This window comes from Diachasma alloeum, unplaced genomic scaffold, assembly GCF_001412515.2.
Source record: "Diachasma alloeum isolate Michigan unplaced genomic scaffold, Dall2.0 Dall_scaffold_00583, whole genome shotgun sequence".
In the NCBI taxonomy this organism is placed as follows: Eukaryota; Metazoa; Arthropoda; class Insecta; order Hymenoptera; family Braconidae; genus Diachasma; species Diachasma alloeum.
The window spans coordinates 3,408-19,618 of NW_021680715.1; the positions used below are offsets into that span (position 1 = coordinate 3,408).

Sequence of the window (16,211 nt, forward strand, 5' to 3'; positions counted from 1 at the left end):
TAGAGTTTTCCAGCGACAGCGCTGGGATTTTCTATGAATTTTTTGACCTACGTGTCAATGATAAATATGTCGAGAAAAAGGAAAAGACTTTTAGATCATTAGATTGTGCATTCACTATACTATTGATTATAATATGTTCGATTTTACATTCCTGACATTTATTACAAAATGCGAGGAGCTACCGTATTGAGAACCCCTTTCCGGTTATCGACAAATTTATGCTCGGGCCCTATCATACCAACAGTTCCGTACGCTCCATCGTAGTCCATGCGCCACCGCTACGATTTTTGTTGTTGAACACTTTACATTGGCCCTGTTCATCTCCCCTATAATCTCTGAGTACAAAATTCAGTAATCATGTGGGCCGATACAATACTCATCGTGTTCATTAGTATTTGTACAGCATTATTGGGTGAAGGTAAGCAATGTTATCTCACAATAAAAGCTATCGATTGGAGTAGGAGCATGCCAGGGCAAAACCATAATAATTGACTCCGTCTGAATATATTAATTAATAATTCATGCAATTTTCAGGTTTAACATGGCTAATGGTTTATAGAACAGAAAAATATCAGAAATTGAAATCGGAGGTTGAGAAACAAAGTAAAAAACGTGAGAATCTATCATCATCAATCTCTCTCTCTTTCTACAATCTATGAAACATCAGTTTATGGGTGAATTTATCATTGTTTTCAGTTGAAAAAAGGAAAGAAGCACATGGAGACTCCTTAGACAAACAGCAGAAGAAAAAAATTGAACGAGAAGAGGAAAGACTTAAGAATAACAATCGTGATTTATCGCTCGTTAAAATGAAATCAATGTTTGCCATTGGTTTCGCCTTCACAGCTTTATTGAGTATGTTCAATAGTATATTCGATGGAAAAATTGTTGCAAGACTACCATTTGTGCCAATTAGTTGGATTCAGGGATTGTCCCATAGGAATTTATCTGGCGATGACTACACAGAGTGTTCATTCATTTTTTTATATATTCTCTGCACCATGAGCATCAGACAGGTAAATCAAATATTACAGAATTTGCTTGAATGGTGAAATCAATTCTGTAGGGAAAGCTCAAAACTTAATATGCTAAACATGACTTTTCATTAAATGTCAAACTATTTCGATGATGAGTGTTTTTAAAGGTACAAATCGAATTGCCTTCTTTGATTTTCTCCTAAATTCACTCCTTATCGGACTAATCTGACACGTTGGGAAAACTGAATATTGCATTTGCTGTGTGGGGTTTTAACCACTTCACTATGGATTTGTTAATATTCTTAAAATTGCTTCATGTTTTTGTTTCAATTCTTTCCAGAATATCCAAAAAATTCTGGGATTTGCACCCTCAAGGACAGCCAGTAAGCAGAGTGGGAGCATCTTCGGCCCCCCCCCTCAACAGTTCAAGTAATTAGTTATTTTCATCACAAGGTCCACAAAGTATTTTCTGACGAATGTGGCTTTGTAGGCCGAGCCGAAGGCGAGGCCTATAATCACATTCATCAGAAAATACTTTTGGACCGTGTGATGAATGCAATTTTTCGTCAGAAGGCCCGTAAACCGCGATCAAACCGAGCGAAGCGAGGTTAGGATCGCGGTTTACCGGGTCTTCTCACGAAAAATATATTTTGAGTTCTCAAGCGAATGAATGAAATAACAATCAACAAAAACAACTGGTTTATTTAAGCTAATTAAATTCATGTTTACAAAACTGAAATATAATCATTAATCCCTCCAGGACGGTGCCCTTTAGATACTAATCTCGCCGTGTGCTAAATAGGAACGCAATTCACAAATTTCCAGTAGTCCAAAAAAGATATAATATAGGAGTAATCAAATGCAGGCGATTTGTCTTCACAATAGAGTTTACACAAATTTGTAAAGTTGTATATTTTTGGATATATTCAATTTTGAAAAAAGACATGTATGGACGTGTGGGTCCATATGTGGTATGGACGCTAGGTTTAAGGGGTTAAATAATATTGACTTCTTGCATAGGTTCAAGCGTGATGAGCCTATCAAAAGCTAATCTATCTAAATCTAGTGTCCTAAATTCCGAATAAACAACCAACTCAGCTATAGCTCGCCCAACAGCGGGTGCCTGTTGAATTCCATGTCCACTGAATCCGCAGGCGAAGTACATGTTATTGAAAAAAGGGTGTGGACCAATTATTCCATTCTCGTCGAATTTGTTGACGTCATAGTAACCCGCCCAGGAGGACTTAATTTTCAAATTCTCGAAGGATTTCACTCGATTTCCAAGGAAGGGCCATATATTTTTCTCGAAAAAATCTTCATCCACATCTAGATTGTTGATGGAGGGCTCGTTTACATCACAATTTGGTGATCGACCACATATATAGTGGTTGGCAAGACCGTCTCGTCTGAACCAGGTTCCAGAATAGTCAATTGTCATCGGAGTGTTTATCCCTGGACCCGCTGATGCATGGAAATGATACACGTACCGTTTTCTATTAAAAAAACACAAACCAAACAATTAGTATAGTAACTGACGTAACAACGTTGTGGAAATAGATAAGTTAAATAATTTCGTAAAATTTATTCTACAAATACATCCAAAAATAGTAAATTCGGAGAAAAATGTCCAACTAGCAATTTTTTTTTCGGAGTATGTTTTATAAAAAAATCAATCAATCAATGGAAAGCTAACTTCACAAAATTTATAGAGGTTCATTTTACAAATATCTCTGAAACAAATAGATTTGAAGGAAACATAACCGACATTAGCACATAAAAATTAGATAAATAGTGAGACTGAATAAACATTCTTTTTCTTTATTTTTCACAGTAAAATAGAATTACCCAAAGGACAAATTGAACCCTACGAATTAAATAGACAATAGTGGTTGCTGTAACCGGTTATGTAGTATAAGTTTCCCAATTGCAACAGCATCAATTAACTAAACCAGAGATGGATAACGCATGAGTAGCTCGGAGCTCCTGCCATAAATCAATTATGACCGTTATAAAGTTTTATACAGTAGGACTGGCGAAACAATTCCATTGTTAATTATAGGTTATGCATTGAACGCCCATTCCCCCACCACTCAACTCAGTGGAATAATCCACTGATCTGAATAATCTCGCCAGTCCTACAGTAATTCTTCCAATTACATGGGTCCCAGTATGATCATAGTCCAGTTAATCTAGCAAAAAAATCAACATCAAATCCAAAAGTTTCGAAATTTTGTGATATGATAGGGTAGGTTATATAAACGATAAAGTTATATTTGCAACTATCTCCGCAGCCCGCAACATGTGAAAATTTTTATAAACAATACTTTTGAATATAACTCCTTGAGAAATATTACAAAACTTTTGCAAATCCAATTCCGATCTCATCATACGACTCCAAAAAACCTATCAAATTTTCAACCAATTTAGGAGGGCGCAATATGACAATTATCGTTAATTAAACAATATTGTTTATAACTTGACGTCAAAAATTCCAAAAGTAGTGCAAACTCGCTAGGAAATTCAGAGTACTGTTATTGAACATTGCTGCAATTTGCAACCTTTTTTAGCACGCTTAAGGCACTTCTTTCTCAATTAACATTGTAAACATTCTATTATTCAATGTAACGCGTGAAAAAAAAAACAAAAGTTATAAAATAGAACTGCAAATGTTAGTAACGTTACTCTACTTCTTATACAAAGTTTGCAACCTCATGAATAATCGGCAACATTTGAAATTGAAAAAAATAATAATGATTAGAATTTTCAACAATTTTTTACCTAGGAGAATGATTTAAAAGTTCTGCAAATATAGGAGTGTTAAAAACCCTTCTCATTAGGTGATTTTAAATTTGCAAGCTTGTGAATCATCGGTAACGTTTGAAATAAGAAAAAATAACAATTATTGTAATTCTCGATTTTTTCAACTTCAGAGATATAATCAAAAGGCTTGCAAACATGGGAAGATGTTGGAAACCCTTTCCCCTATGTGAGTTTAAATTTGCAACTTCGTGAACCATCGACGTTTGAAAAAAAATAAAAACAATAATTGTAATTCTCAGTTATTTCCAAGCTTGAAGAAATAATCAAAAGTTTTGCAAGCACGGGAGAATATTAAAATTTGCCACCTCGTGAATCATCGGGAACATTTGAAATGAAAAAATTTAATAATGATTGCAGTTAGCAATTATTTTCAGTCTCGGAGGGATAATCAAAAGTCTTGCAAAAATAGGAGAATATTGGGAATACCTCCCTCTATGTTGATTTAAATTTGCAGTCGTTTTGATATTCTGCTCGCCATTTTTTCATTATGAACTTGAAATAGGTGCATCCCATAATTATCCGCCAGTAGTACAAAAATTCAATACGTATGAAAACATTCAATCAAAAACTTGACACATTCGAAAAAAAAAATTATCGGTTTTGTATAAGGAAAAGTAATGGAATTTGATTGAATTTTTATGGATATTCAATCAAAACTGTAGTCAAGTTCTGGGATAAAATGCTATCTTTCTTTCATCCTGTCTTTAATTCTATAGATTTGCTTTGCGATTTTGTTTTGAATATGAGCAGTTCCACGCTAAATCGGACGCCCGAAAAATTCAATGTCGGGGATTTTTTTGCTGATTGTTTTCTGAAAAGTTTGGCACCAGACGAAAATTTTGAAAAAATAATAATCGAAAAGTATTCATAGTTGCGGAAGTTGTGATTTTTTGAAAATTTACATTTTTTTTCGATGATTTTTTTTTCACATTATCATCAATATTTCAGACTCCTTCGGAGCGATTACATTTCTCTCCAGCACACTTAAAGAAAATTTAAAAAACCCTCAAAATGAGATGTCACTCGCTACATTTGCTTCAGTTTTAGAGGCTTTGTGCGCCAAAACGTGTTTTTTTGTCAATCGTGATTATCTCAAAAACCTAATTTTTTTTTAATCGGAAATTTTTACCAAAAATCATCGATAAAATGACAAATATTTTCGCGTAAATTAAAATCAGACCTTCGCAGTAGTTTATGAGTTATCGGTACTTCAAGTGAGCAAGCGACTGAAAATGGCCGAGAATTTCTGTTATTCATCGAATTATTCCAGGAATGAATGAATTTTTGCTACAAATTAAGTGTCAAAAGATGAAATTTTCGAGCTGCAGAAAAGACTGCAGAGGAAACCGGGGCAAAATGGAACGCTTGGTGGAACAAGAGTACGATACAAAGTAACAACCCCAGTGAAATTTTCATTTTCATCGAATTTGTAATGAATCGGATGGGAAAAATTATATGAAAATCTCTCTGGAGAATTGACAGGGATTTTTGGTGGGGTTGGGGGGTTCAAAAACTATTTTTGGTTTTTCTTTTCGATTTTTTCATCACAACTTGCGTGTGAGCTTTACGATTTTTTTCTGCGTTTCTATTTATTTGTTCCTGTAACGTAACTCGGGTTTTATTGAACTGGGCTGAATTGAAATTTGATTTTCAGGAAAATAATCCATCGCATGATTCATATAGAGAAGATCCAACCGCTCAATTTTCTGCTCATAACAATCCTCAAAGATTCCATAACGGTGAATTTTGAATTTGGAAAAAAACAATTTATTGATTTATACGGGAAACATGCGCATGAATTGCGGAATTTATTTGTCTAGACACCAATTTTCTGCTGCACCGAGGAAAAAATACCAGAAAAATCATTGTGCTATCCCGGGGAAATGGGTTCATTTTGACGGACCCGGAAAAGTTCACGTGCCCGCACCGGAATTTTTGCGGCGCGCTACAGGGATTTTTCTCGGAGTCACCAAGAAAAATTCTGGTATTCTACAGCAAATTTTCCGGTACTGCACAGTGATTTTTCTGATATTTTTTTCTCCGTGTGAACGAAGAATCCTCTATTCGCGCAATTCAAGGTAATGTTACACTGATAATTTGTTGTTAAATTTTAGCCCTGGCTAGAGTCTAATTCTCAATGTTTTCAATTTGAATTCAATTTAACCACAACTGTTTCATGGAATTCCATATTTATTTCGAAAATTCAATTTTTGACGTTAGGTGATCATTTATTGTTAAGTGAAAGCTTGAATTCTGAAGCTCATTGTGAAAATTGATTTCATTTAAGTGTCATGATTTTCAAGAGATGAAAACCTAGAATAATTTATGTCTACTTTTCCAAAATTATTAATCATTTACATTCTCAGATTGACCTAAACATTGAAATTTCACTGAATTATCCAGAAATAAATTGATATTTCAGTGATACAAGATGGGCAAATTTCATGGGAATTGGTATTATTCTCTTTTCATTTGAAGATTTCCTACTATAAAATTCCATAGTAACATTTACTACTTTCAAAATATGATGACATAAGAAGTCATCAGGAGTATTATTGCAGATGCAAAAAAAATTTACCCTCTTGTAAAGAAAAATAAAACGTTTTGATCTGGTATTTTCTAACATACCTTCAAACAAATTATTTCTGATGGAATTTATGTGTATGATATTTCAGGTACTATAAGACGAAATTGGCGGCTAATTTGGAAAGTCGAGTAGGATTTATCTGCATAGTCAATGACGTTGCATACCTCTTCTCATGTCATCAATAAAGTTCTCAAACATGATTGTTTTTAAATTTAGAGGAATGTTCTAAATTCAACAACAATATTATTAAGTTAATGCACTGACTGTATTTTTGTCAATTTTTCTGGTCAACACAAAACAAGTGGGGAATTGCTGTTGTTTTCATATAGAATACTCAATTACTCATGTTTGCTGATAAATTAGCAATTCGCTTCCAAATGATCATTTTGCACATAATTTTCTCCTATTGTATACAGGGTGTCCCACAACTGATCCTTTTCCTCAGAGGGTATTGAAGAGGATCATTTTTGGGGATGAAAGTTCCTCTATTGTTTTTCGATCAGACGATTTTTTTTTCGAAATAAGTTTGTTTGACTTCATATTTTTCAAAGTCTGTTACTACTTTTTCCAGGGCCGAAAATTATTTTTTTTCTTCATTTTTTTTTCTAATAGTTTCGCGCAGTTTATTGNACAGCATTATTGGGTGAAGGTAAGCAATGTTATCTCACAATAAAAGCTATCGATTGGAGTAGGAGCATGCCAGGGCAAAACCATAATAATTGACTCCGTCTGAATATATTAATTAATAATTCATGCAATTTTCAGGTTTAACATGGCTAATGGTTTATAGAACAGAAAAATATCAGAAATTGAAATCGGAGGTTGAGAAACAAAGTAAAAAACGTGAGAATCTATCATCATCAATCTCTCTCTCTTTCTACAATCTATGAAACATCAGTTTATGGGTGAATTTATCATTGTTTTCAGTTGAAAAAAGGAAAGAAGCACATGGAGACTCCTTAGACAAACAGCAGAAGAAAAAAATTGAACGAGAAGAGGAAAGACTTAAGAATAACAATCGTGATTTATCGCTCGTTAAAATGAAATCAATGTTTGCCATTGGTTTCGCCTTCACAGCTTTATTGAGTATGTTCAATAGTATATTCGATGGAAAAATTGTTGCAAGACTACCATTTGTGCCAATTAGTTGGATTCAGGGATTGTCCCATAGGAATTTATCTGGCGATGACTACACAGAGTGTTCATTCATTTTTTTATATATTCTCTGCACCATGAGCATCAGACAGGTAAATCAAATATTACAGAATTTGCTTGAATGGTGAAATCAATTCTGTAGGGAAAGCTCAAAACTTAATATGCTAAACATGACTTTTCATTAAATGTCAAACTATTTCGATGATGAGTGTTTTTAAAGGTACAAATCGAATTGCCTTCTTTGATTTTCTCCTAAATTCACTCCTTATCGGACTAATCTGACACGTTGGGAAAACTGAATATTGCATTTGCTGTGTGGGGTTTTAACCACTTCACTATGGATTTGTTAATATTCTTAAAATTGCTTCATGTTTTTGTTTCAATTCTTTCCAGAATATCCAAAAAATTCTGGGATTTGCACCCTCAAGGACAGCCAGTAAGCAGAGTGGGAGCATCTTCGGCCCCCCCCCTCAACAGTTCAAGTAATTAGTTATTTTCATCACAAGGTCCACAAAGTATTTTCTGACGAATGTGGCTTTGTAGGCCGAGCCGAAGGCGAGGCCTATAATCACATTCATCAGAAAATACTTTTGGACCGTGTGATGAATGCAATTTTTCGTCAGAAGGCCCGTAAACCGCGATCAAACCGAGCGAAGCGAGGTTAGGATCGCGGTTTACCGGGTCTTCTCACGAAAAATATATTTTGAGTTCTCAAGCGAATGAATGAAATAACAATCAACAAAAACAACTGGTTTATTTAAGCTAATTAAATTCATGTTTACAAAACTGAAATATAATCATTAATCCCTCCAGGACGGTGCCCTTTAGATACTAATCTCGCCGTGTGCTAAATAGGAACGCAATTCACAAATTTCCAGTAGTCCAAAAAAGATATAATATAGGAGTAATCAAATGCAGGCGATTTGTCTTCACAATAGAGTTTACACAAATTTGTAAAGTTGTATATTTTTGGATATATTCAATTTTGAAAAAAGACATGTATGGACGTGTGGGTCCATATGTGGTATGGACGCTAGGTTTAAGGGGTTAAATAATATTGACTTCTTGCATAGGTTCAAGCGTGATGAGCCTATCAAAAGCTAATCTATCTAAATCTAGTGTCCTAAATTCCGAATAAACAACCAACTCAGCTATAGCTCGCCCAACAGCGGGTGCCTGTTGAATTCCATGTCCACTGAATCCGCAGGCGAAGTACATGTTATTGAAAAAAGGGTGTGGACCAATTATTCCATTCTCGTCGAATTTGTTGACGTCATAGTAACCCGCCCAGGAGGACTTAATTTTCAAATTCTCGAAGGATTTCACTCGATTTCCAAGGAAGGGCCATATATTTTTCTCGAAAAAATCTTCATCCACATCTAGATTGTTGATGGAGGGCTCGTTTACATCACAATTTGGTGATCGACCACATATATAGTGGTTGGCAAGACCGTCTCGTCTGAACCAGGTTCCAGAATAGTCAATTGTCATCGGAGTGTTTATCCCTGGACCCGCTGATGCATGGAAATGATACACGTACCGTTTTCTATTAAAAAAACACAAACCAAACAATTAGTATAGTAACTGACGTAACAACGTTGTGGAAATAGATAAGTTAAATAATTTCGTAAAATTTATTCTACAAATACATCCAAAAATAGTAAATTCGGAGAAAAATGTCCAACTAGCAATTTTTTTTTCGGAGTATGTTTTATAAAAAAATCAATCAATCAATGGAAAGCTAACTTCACAAAATTTATAGAGGTTCATTTTACAAATATCTCTGAAACAAATAGATTTGAAGGAAACATAACCGACATTAGCACATAAAAATTAGATAAATAGTGAGACTGAATAAACATTCTTTTTCTTTATTTTTCACAGTAAAATAGAATTACCCAAAGGACAAATTGAACCCTACGAATTAAATAGACAATAGTGGTTGCTGTAACCGGTTATGTAGTATAAGTTTCCCAATTGCAACAGCATCAATTAACTAAACCAGAGATGGATAACGCATGAGTAGCTCGGAGCTCCTGCCATAAATCAATTATGACCGTTATAAAGTTTTATACAGTAGGACTGGCGAAACAATTCCATTGTTAATTATAGGTTATGCATTGAACGCCCATTCCCCCACCACTCAACTCAGTGGAATAATCCACTGATCTGAATAATCTCGCCAGTCCTACAGTAATTCTTCCAATTACATGGGTCCCAGTATGATCATAGTCCAGTTAATCTAGCAAAAAAATCAACATCAAATCCAAAAGTTTCGAAATTTTGTGATATGATAGGGTAGGTTATATAAACGATAAAGTTATATTTGCAACTATCTCCGCAGCCCGCAACATGTGAAAATTTTTATAAACAATACTTTTGAATATAACTCCTTGAGAAATATTACAAAACTTTTGCAAATCCAATTCCGATCTCATCATACGACTCCAAAAAACCTATCAAATTTTCAACCAATTTAGGAGGGCGCAATATGACAATTATCGTTAATTAAACAATATTGTTTATAACTTGACGTCAAAAATTCCAAAAGTAGTGCAAACTCGCTAGGAAATTCAGAGTACTGTTATTGAACATTGCTGCAATTTGCAACCTTTTTTAGCACGCTTAAGGCACTTCTTTCTCAATTAACATTGTAAACATTCTATTATTCAATGTAACGCGTGAAAAAAAAAACAAAAGTTATAAAATAGAACTGCAAATGTTAGTAACGTTACTCTACTTCTTATACAAAGTTTGCAACCTCATGAATAATCGGCAACATTTGAAATTGAAAAAAATAATAATGATTAGAATTTTCAACAATTTTTTACCTAGGAGAATGATTTAAAAGTTCTGCAAATATAGGAGTGTTAAAAACCCTTCTCATTAGGTGATTTTAAATTTGCAAGCTTGTGAATCATCGGTAACGTTTGAAATAAGAAAAAATAACAATTATTGTAATTCTCGATTTTTTCAACTTCAGAGATATAATCAAAAGGCTTGCAAACATGGGAAGATGTTGGAAACCCTTTCCCCTATGTGAGTTTAAATTTGCAACTTCGTGAACCATCGACGTTTGAAAAAAAATAAAAACAATAATTGTAATTCTCAGTTATTTCCAAGCTTGAAGAAATAATCAAAAGTTTTGCAAGCACGGGAGAATATTAAAATTTGCCACCTCGTGAATCATCGGGAACATTTGAAATGAAAAAATTTAATAATGATTGCAGTTAGCAATTATTTTCAGTCTCGGAGGGATAATCAAAAGTCTTGCAAAAATAGGAGAATATTGGGAATACCTCCCTCTATGTTGATTTAAATTTGCAGTCGTTTTGATATTCTGCTCGCCATTTTTTCATTATGAACTTGAAATAGGTGCATCCCATAATTATCCGCCAGTAGTACAAAAATTCAATACGTATGAAAACATTCAATCAAAAACTTGACACATTCGAAAAAAAAAATTATCGGTTTTGTATAAGGAAAAGTAATGGAATTTGATTGAATTTTTATGGATATTCAATCAAAACTGTAGTCAAGTTCTGGGATAAAATGCTATCTTTCTTTCATCCTGTCTTTAATTCTATAGATTTGCTTTGCGATTTTGTTTTGAATATGAGCAGTTCCACGCTAAATCGGACGCCCGAAAAATTCAATGTCGGGGATTTTTTTGCTGATTGTTTTCTGAAAAGTTTGGCACCAGACGAAAATTTTGAAAAAATAATAATCGAAAAGTATTCATAGTTGCGGAAGTTGTGATTTTTTGAAAATTTACATTTTTTTTCGATGATTTTTTTTTCACATTATCATCAATATTTCAGACTCCTTCGGAGCGATTACATTTCTCTCCAGCACACTTAAAGAAAATTTAAAAAACCCTCAAAATGAGATGTCACTCGCTACATTTGCTTCAGTTTTAGAGGCTTTGTGCGCCAAAACGTGTTTTTTTGTCAATCGTGATTATCTCAAAAACCTAATTTTTTTTTAATCGGAAATTTTTACCAAAAATCATCGATAAAATGACAAATATTTTCGCGTAAATTAAAATCAGACCTTCGCAGTAGTTTATGAGTTATCGGTACTTCAAGTGAGCAAGCGACTGAAAATGGCCGAGAATTTCTGTTATTCATCGAATTATTCCAGGAATGAATGAATTTTTGCTACAAATTAAGTGTCAAAAGATGAAATTTTCGAGCTGCAGAAAAGACTGCAGAGGAAACCGGGGCAAAATGGAACGCTTGGTGGAACAAGAGTACGATACAAAGTAACAACCCCAGTGAAATTTTCATTTTCATCGAATTTGTAATGAATCGGATGGGAAAAATTATATGAAAATCTCTCTGGAGAATTGACAGGGATTTTTGGTGGGGTTGGGGGGTTCAAAAACTATTTTTGGTTTTTCTTTTCGATTTTTTCATCACAACTTGCGTGTGAGCTTTACGATTTTTTTCTGCGTTTCTATTTATTTGTTCCTGTAACGTAACTCGGGTTTTATTGAACTGGGCTGAATTGAAATTTGATTTTCAGGAAAATAATCCATCGCATGATTCATATAGAGAAGATCCAACCGCTCAATTTTCTGCTCATAACAATCCTCAAAGATTCCATAACGGTGAATTTTGAATTTGGAAAAAAACAATTTATTGATTTATACGGGAAACATGCGCATGAATTGCGGAATTTATTTGTCTAGACACCAATTTTCTGCTGCACCGAGGAAAAAATACCAGAAAAATCATTGTGCTATCCCGGGGAAATGGGTTCATTTTGACGGACCCGGAAAAGTTCACGTGCCCGCACCGGAATTTTTGCGGCGCGCTACAGGGATTTTTCTCGGAGTCACCAAGAAAAATTCTGGTATTCTACAGCAAATTTTCCGGTACTGCACAGTGATTTTTCTGATATTTTTTTCTCCGTGTGAACGAAGAATCCTCTATTCGCGCAATTCAAGGTAATGTTACACTGATAATTTGTTGTTAAATTTTAGCCCTGGCTAGAGTCTAATTCTCAATGTTTTCAATTTGAATTCAATTTAACCACAACTGTTTCATGGAATTCCATATTTATTTCGAAAATTCAATTTTTGACGTTAGGTGATCATTTATTGTTAAGTGAAAGCTTGAATTCTGAAGCTCATTGTGAAAATTGATTTCATTTAAGTGTCATGATTTTCAAGAGATGAAAACCTAGAATAATTTATGTCTACTTTTCCAAAATTATTAATCATTTACATTCTCAGATTGACCTAAACATTGAAATTTCACTGAATTATCCAGAAATAAATTGATATTTCAGTGATACAAGATGGGCAAATTTCATGGGAATTGGTATTATTCTCTTTTCATTTGAAGATTTCCTACTATAAAATTCCATAGTAACATTTACTACTTTCAAAATATGATGACATAAGAAGTCATCAGGAGTATTATTGCAGATGCAAAAAAAATTTACCCTCTTGTAAAGAAAAATAAAACGTTTTGATCTGGTATTTTCTAACATACCTTCAAACAAATTATTTCTGATGGAATTTATGTGTATGATATTTCAGGTACTATAAGACGAAATTGGCGGCTAATTTGGAAAGTCGAGTAGGATTTATCTGCATAGTCAATGACGTTGCATACCTCTTCTCATGTCATCAATAAAGTTCTCAAACATGATTGTTTTTAAATTTAGAGGAATGTTCTAAATTCAACAACAATATTATTAAGTTAATGCACTGACTGTATTTTTGTCAATTTTTCTGGTCAACACAAAACAAGTGGGGAATTGCTGTTGTTTTCATATAGAATACTCAATTACTCATGTTTGCTGATAAATTAGCAATTCGCTTCCAAATGATCATTTTGCACATAATTTTCTCCTATTGTATACAGGGTGTCCCACAACTGATCCTTTTCCTCAGAGGGTATTGAAGAGGATCATTTTTGGGGATGAAAGTTCCTCTATTGTTTTTCGATCAGACGATTTTTTTTTCGAAATAAGTTTGTTTGACTTCATATTTTTCAAAGTCTGTTACTACTTTTTCCAGGGCCGAAAATTATTTTTTTTCTTCATTTTTTTTTCTAATAGTTTCGCGCAGTTTATTGGTAAGTAACTCTCGTGACCCTAGTGAAGTTTGACAATTCCCTTCTTACCCTCGTGAAATTTCACCATTCCCTTGTGACCCACATGAAATTTTACCATTTCCTTGTGACCTTCGTGAAGTTGAACCATCCTCTCGGGACCCTCGTCACGTTTGACCCTCGTAAAATTCAACCATTCCTTTGTGACCCTCGTGAAATTAGACCATCCTCTTGTGATCCTCGCGACGTTCGAGCCTCGTAAAATTTGACCATTCGCTTGGGATCCTCGTGACCCTCATAAAATTTGACCATCCCCTTGCGACCCTCGTGATGTTCGATCCTCGTGAAATTTAACCACCCCTTTGCGACACATGTGACCCTCGTGACGTTCTTCGCCTCGTGAAGTTCAACCCCTCGTAACTCTGGTGATGTTTGATCCTCGAAAAAATTTGATGATCCCCGTGTGACTCTCGGGACCCTCACAATGTTCGACCCTTGTAAAATTTGACCATTCCCTTTTGACCCTCGTCAAATTCGATCATCTCCTTATGACATTTGTGACCCTCGTGACGTTCGACCTTCGTGAAATTGGACCATCTCCTTGTGACTCTCGTGATGTTTGACCCTCATAAAATTTGACCATCCTCTTGTGACCTTCGTGACGTTTGACCCTTCTGAAAATTCACCATCGCCTTGTAACGCTCGAGACTCTCGTGACGTTCAGCTCTCGTGAAATTCGATCTTCCGCTTATGACCCTCTCCTCGAAAAAAAATCGATACAATACTCGCCAAATAGTATCGATACACCCAATGCATCGATGGGTAAGTATCGATACAAAATATTAGGTATTCCGCATAAAAATATCAATATTGGGAGTATCGATATCTGGCGATACTTTAGAGTTTTTTTCTTTTTTTTAAAGAGGAATAAGACAAAAATCGCAGTTGTGATTTTCTAATTAAAAAATTGAAGGGAAGATGTTGGTGTAACATCACAACCCAGACGAACACCCCGCCTCCCAAAGAGGATTGACTAAAGTAGAGGCTCAGATGTCGGGGTTGAAGTGACCCCAAGCCAAAAATAGTTCGACGCCAACGGAGGGATGGCGCCACGGTCGAATCTGACGGCCGGGCGAACTGCCTGTGCAGTGTGCGGGTAACTCGGCAGTAGCAGTCCCGCTAGCACACGGATAGTTTCGGAGGGGAATTTATACTCTCCTCGTCATCAACATCTTCTTAATCTTTTTCAGATGATTCATTTGCTAGCTAATTAATATTAAGGAATGAAACCCAGATGGTGTGATGGAGAATTAAATTCCCCATCAATCGATCCCCGTTGCATCCCTTAATCTCTGTAACAAAAAAATACAAACTTCGACAAAAGTCATGAGCCAGTGAGAAACATAATTTTCTTCTCGGCGCACAGTGACTTTTCACCATTCGCCCGCGAATTAAAAATTCATTTCTCCCCTCCTAATTGAGATTAAAGGATGAAAACATGGCAGTTCGACGGAGAATTAAATTCCCCATCAACTAACCCTCTTTCATCCCTTAATCTCTGTAACAAAAAAATAAAAACTGCCATGAAAGTCAGGGGCCAGTGAGAAAAATAATAGTTTCGCGGCGTACAGTGACTCCCGGTAATTAAAAATTCACCTCTCCCCTCCTAATTGAGATTAAAGGATGAAAACATGGCAGTTCGACGGAGAATTAAATTCCCCATCAACTAACCCTCTTTCATCCCTTAATCTCTGTAACAAAAAAATAAAAACTGCCATGAAAGTCAGGGGCCAGTAAGAAAAATAATTGTTTTGCGGCGCACAGTGACTTCCGGTAATTAAAAATTCACCTCTCTTCTCCTAATTGAGATTAGGAGATGAAAAAAGGGCAGTTCGACGGAGAATTTAATTCTCCGTCGAACTGCCATTTTTTCTTTCCTTAATCTCAATTAGGAGGGGAGAGGTGAATTTTTAATTCGCCGGCGAACGGTGAAAAGTCAGTGTACGCCGCGAAAAAAATTATTTTTCTTACTGCTCTGTGATTTCCATGACAGTTTCTTCCATTTTTGACAGAGATTCAGGGATGAAAGAGTGTTAATTGATGGGTAATTTAGTTTTCCGTCAAAGAGCCTTTTTTTCATACCTTAATTTCAATTAGGAGGGGAGAGGTGAATTTTTAATTACCGGGAGTTACTGTGCGCCGCAAAACAATTATTTTTCTTACTGCTCTGTGATTTCCATGACAGTTTCTTCCATTTTTGACAGAGATTCAGGGATGAAAGAGTGTTAATTGATGTGTAATTTAGTTTTCCGTCAAAGAGCCTTTTTTTCATACCTTAATTTCAATTAGGAGGGGAAAGACAAATTTTTAATTCGCGGGCGAATGGTGAAAACTCACTGTGCGCCGAGAAGAAAATTATGTTTTTCACTGGCCCATGACTTTTGTCGAAGTTTGTATTTTTTTGTTACATAGATTAAGGGATGCAACGGGGATCGATTGCTGGGGAATTTAATTCTCCATCACGCCATCTGGGTTTAATTCCTTAATATTAATTAGCCAGCAAATGAATCACCTGAAAAACATTAAGAACATGTTGAGGACGAGGAG

The 16,211-nt window shown here is 35.1% G+C and overlaps 4 protein-coding genes across 6 annotated transcripts in view; 2 read left to right on the forward strand and 2 right to left on the reverse strand.

The window, feature by feature from the left end:
• Positions 1-308: 308 nt before the first annotated feature.
• Positions 309-1,481, forward strand: LOC107043469 (calcium load-activated calcium channel). Its single transcript, XM_015265000.2, has 4 exons — positions 309-418; positions 535-612; positions 697-1,016; positions 1,318-1,481. The coding sequence occupies exons 1-4, from the start codon at positions 358-360 to the stop codon at positions 1,408-1,410; spliced, it is 552 nt and encodes a 183-aa protein (XP_015120486.1). The 5' UTR covers positions 309-357; the 3' UTR covers positions 1,411-1,481.
• Positions 1,482-1,659: 178 nt separating this feature from the next.
• LOC107043467 (FAD-dependent oxidoreductase domain-containing protein 1) lies at positions 1,660-3,154 on the reverse strand. Its single transcript, XM_015264997.1, has 2 exons — positions 3,135-3,154; positions 1,660-2,470 (listed from the first exon to the last, which is right to left on the reverse strand). The coding sequence occupies exons 1-2, from the start codon at positions 3,152-3,154 to the stop codon at positions 1,972-1,974; spliced, it is 519 nt and encodes a 172-aa protein (XP_015120483.1). The 3' UTR covers positions 1,660-1,971.
• A 1,999-nt stretch (positions 3,155-5,153) lies between these two features.
• Positions 5,154-8,097, forward strand: LOC107043468 (calcium load-activated calcium channel-like). The gene is made up of 6 exons (XM_015264999.2): positions 5,154-5,188; positions 6,473-6,512; positions 6,997-7,033; positions 7,150-7,227; positions 7,312-7,631; positions 7,933-8,097. Exons 1-6 carry the CDS (start codon positions 5,154-5,156, stop codon positions 8,023-8,025), a joined length of 603 nt encoding a protein of 200 aa, XP_015120485.1. The 3' UTR covers positions 8,026-8,097.
• Positions 8,098-8,274: 177 nt separating this feature from the next.
• LOC107043472 (FAD-dependent oxidoreductase domain-containing protein 1) overlaps positions 8,275-16,211 on the reverse strand; it is a 129,309-nt gene continuing 121,372 nt past the window's right edge. For all 3 annotated transcript variants that reach the window (XM_015265003.2, XM_015265002.1, XM_015265005.1), the window contains one exon: positions 8,275-9,085. In XM_015265003.2, coding sequence (XP_015120489.1) covers positions 8,587-9,085 — 499 coding nt within the window. In that variant the 3' untranslated portion in view covers positions 8,275-8,586. The remainder of the gene's footprint in view (positions 9,086-16,211) is intronic.

Bases quoted from the DNA above. Each gene is read 5' to 3' on its own strand.
- LOC107043467 (XM_015264997.1), bottom strand. From the start codon at position 3,154: ATGATCATACTGGGACCCAT. The intron at 2,471-3,134 runs GTAATTGGAAGA...TTTTTTTAATAG, and splicing joins ATGATCATACTGGGACCCAT to AAAACGGTACGTGTATCATT.
- LOC107043469 (XM_015265000.2), top strand. From the start codon at position 358: ATGTGGGCCGATACAATACTCATCGTGTTCATTAGTATTTGTACAGCA. The intron at 419-534 runs GTAAGCAATGTT...TGCAATTTTCAG, and splicing joins TACAGCATTATTGGGTGAAG to GTTTAACATGGCTAATGGTT. The intron at 613-696 runs GTGAGAATCTAT...CATTGTTTTCAG, and splicing joins TGAGAAACAAAGTAAAAAAC to TTGAAAAAAGGAAAGAAGCA.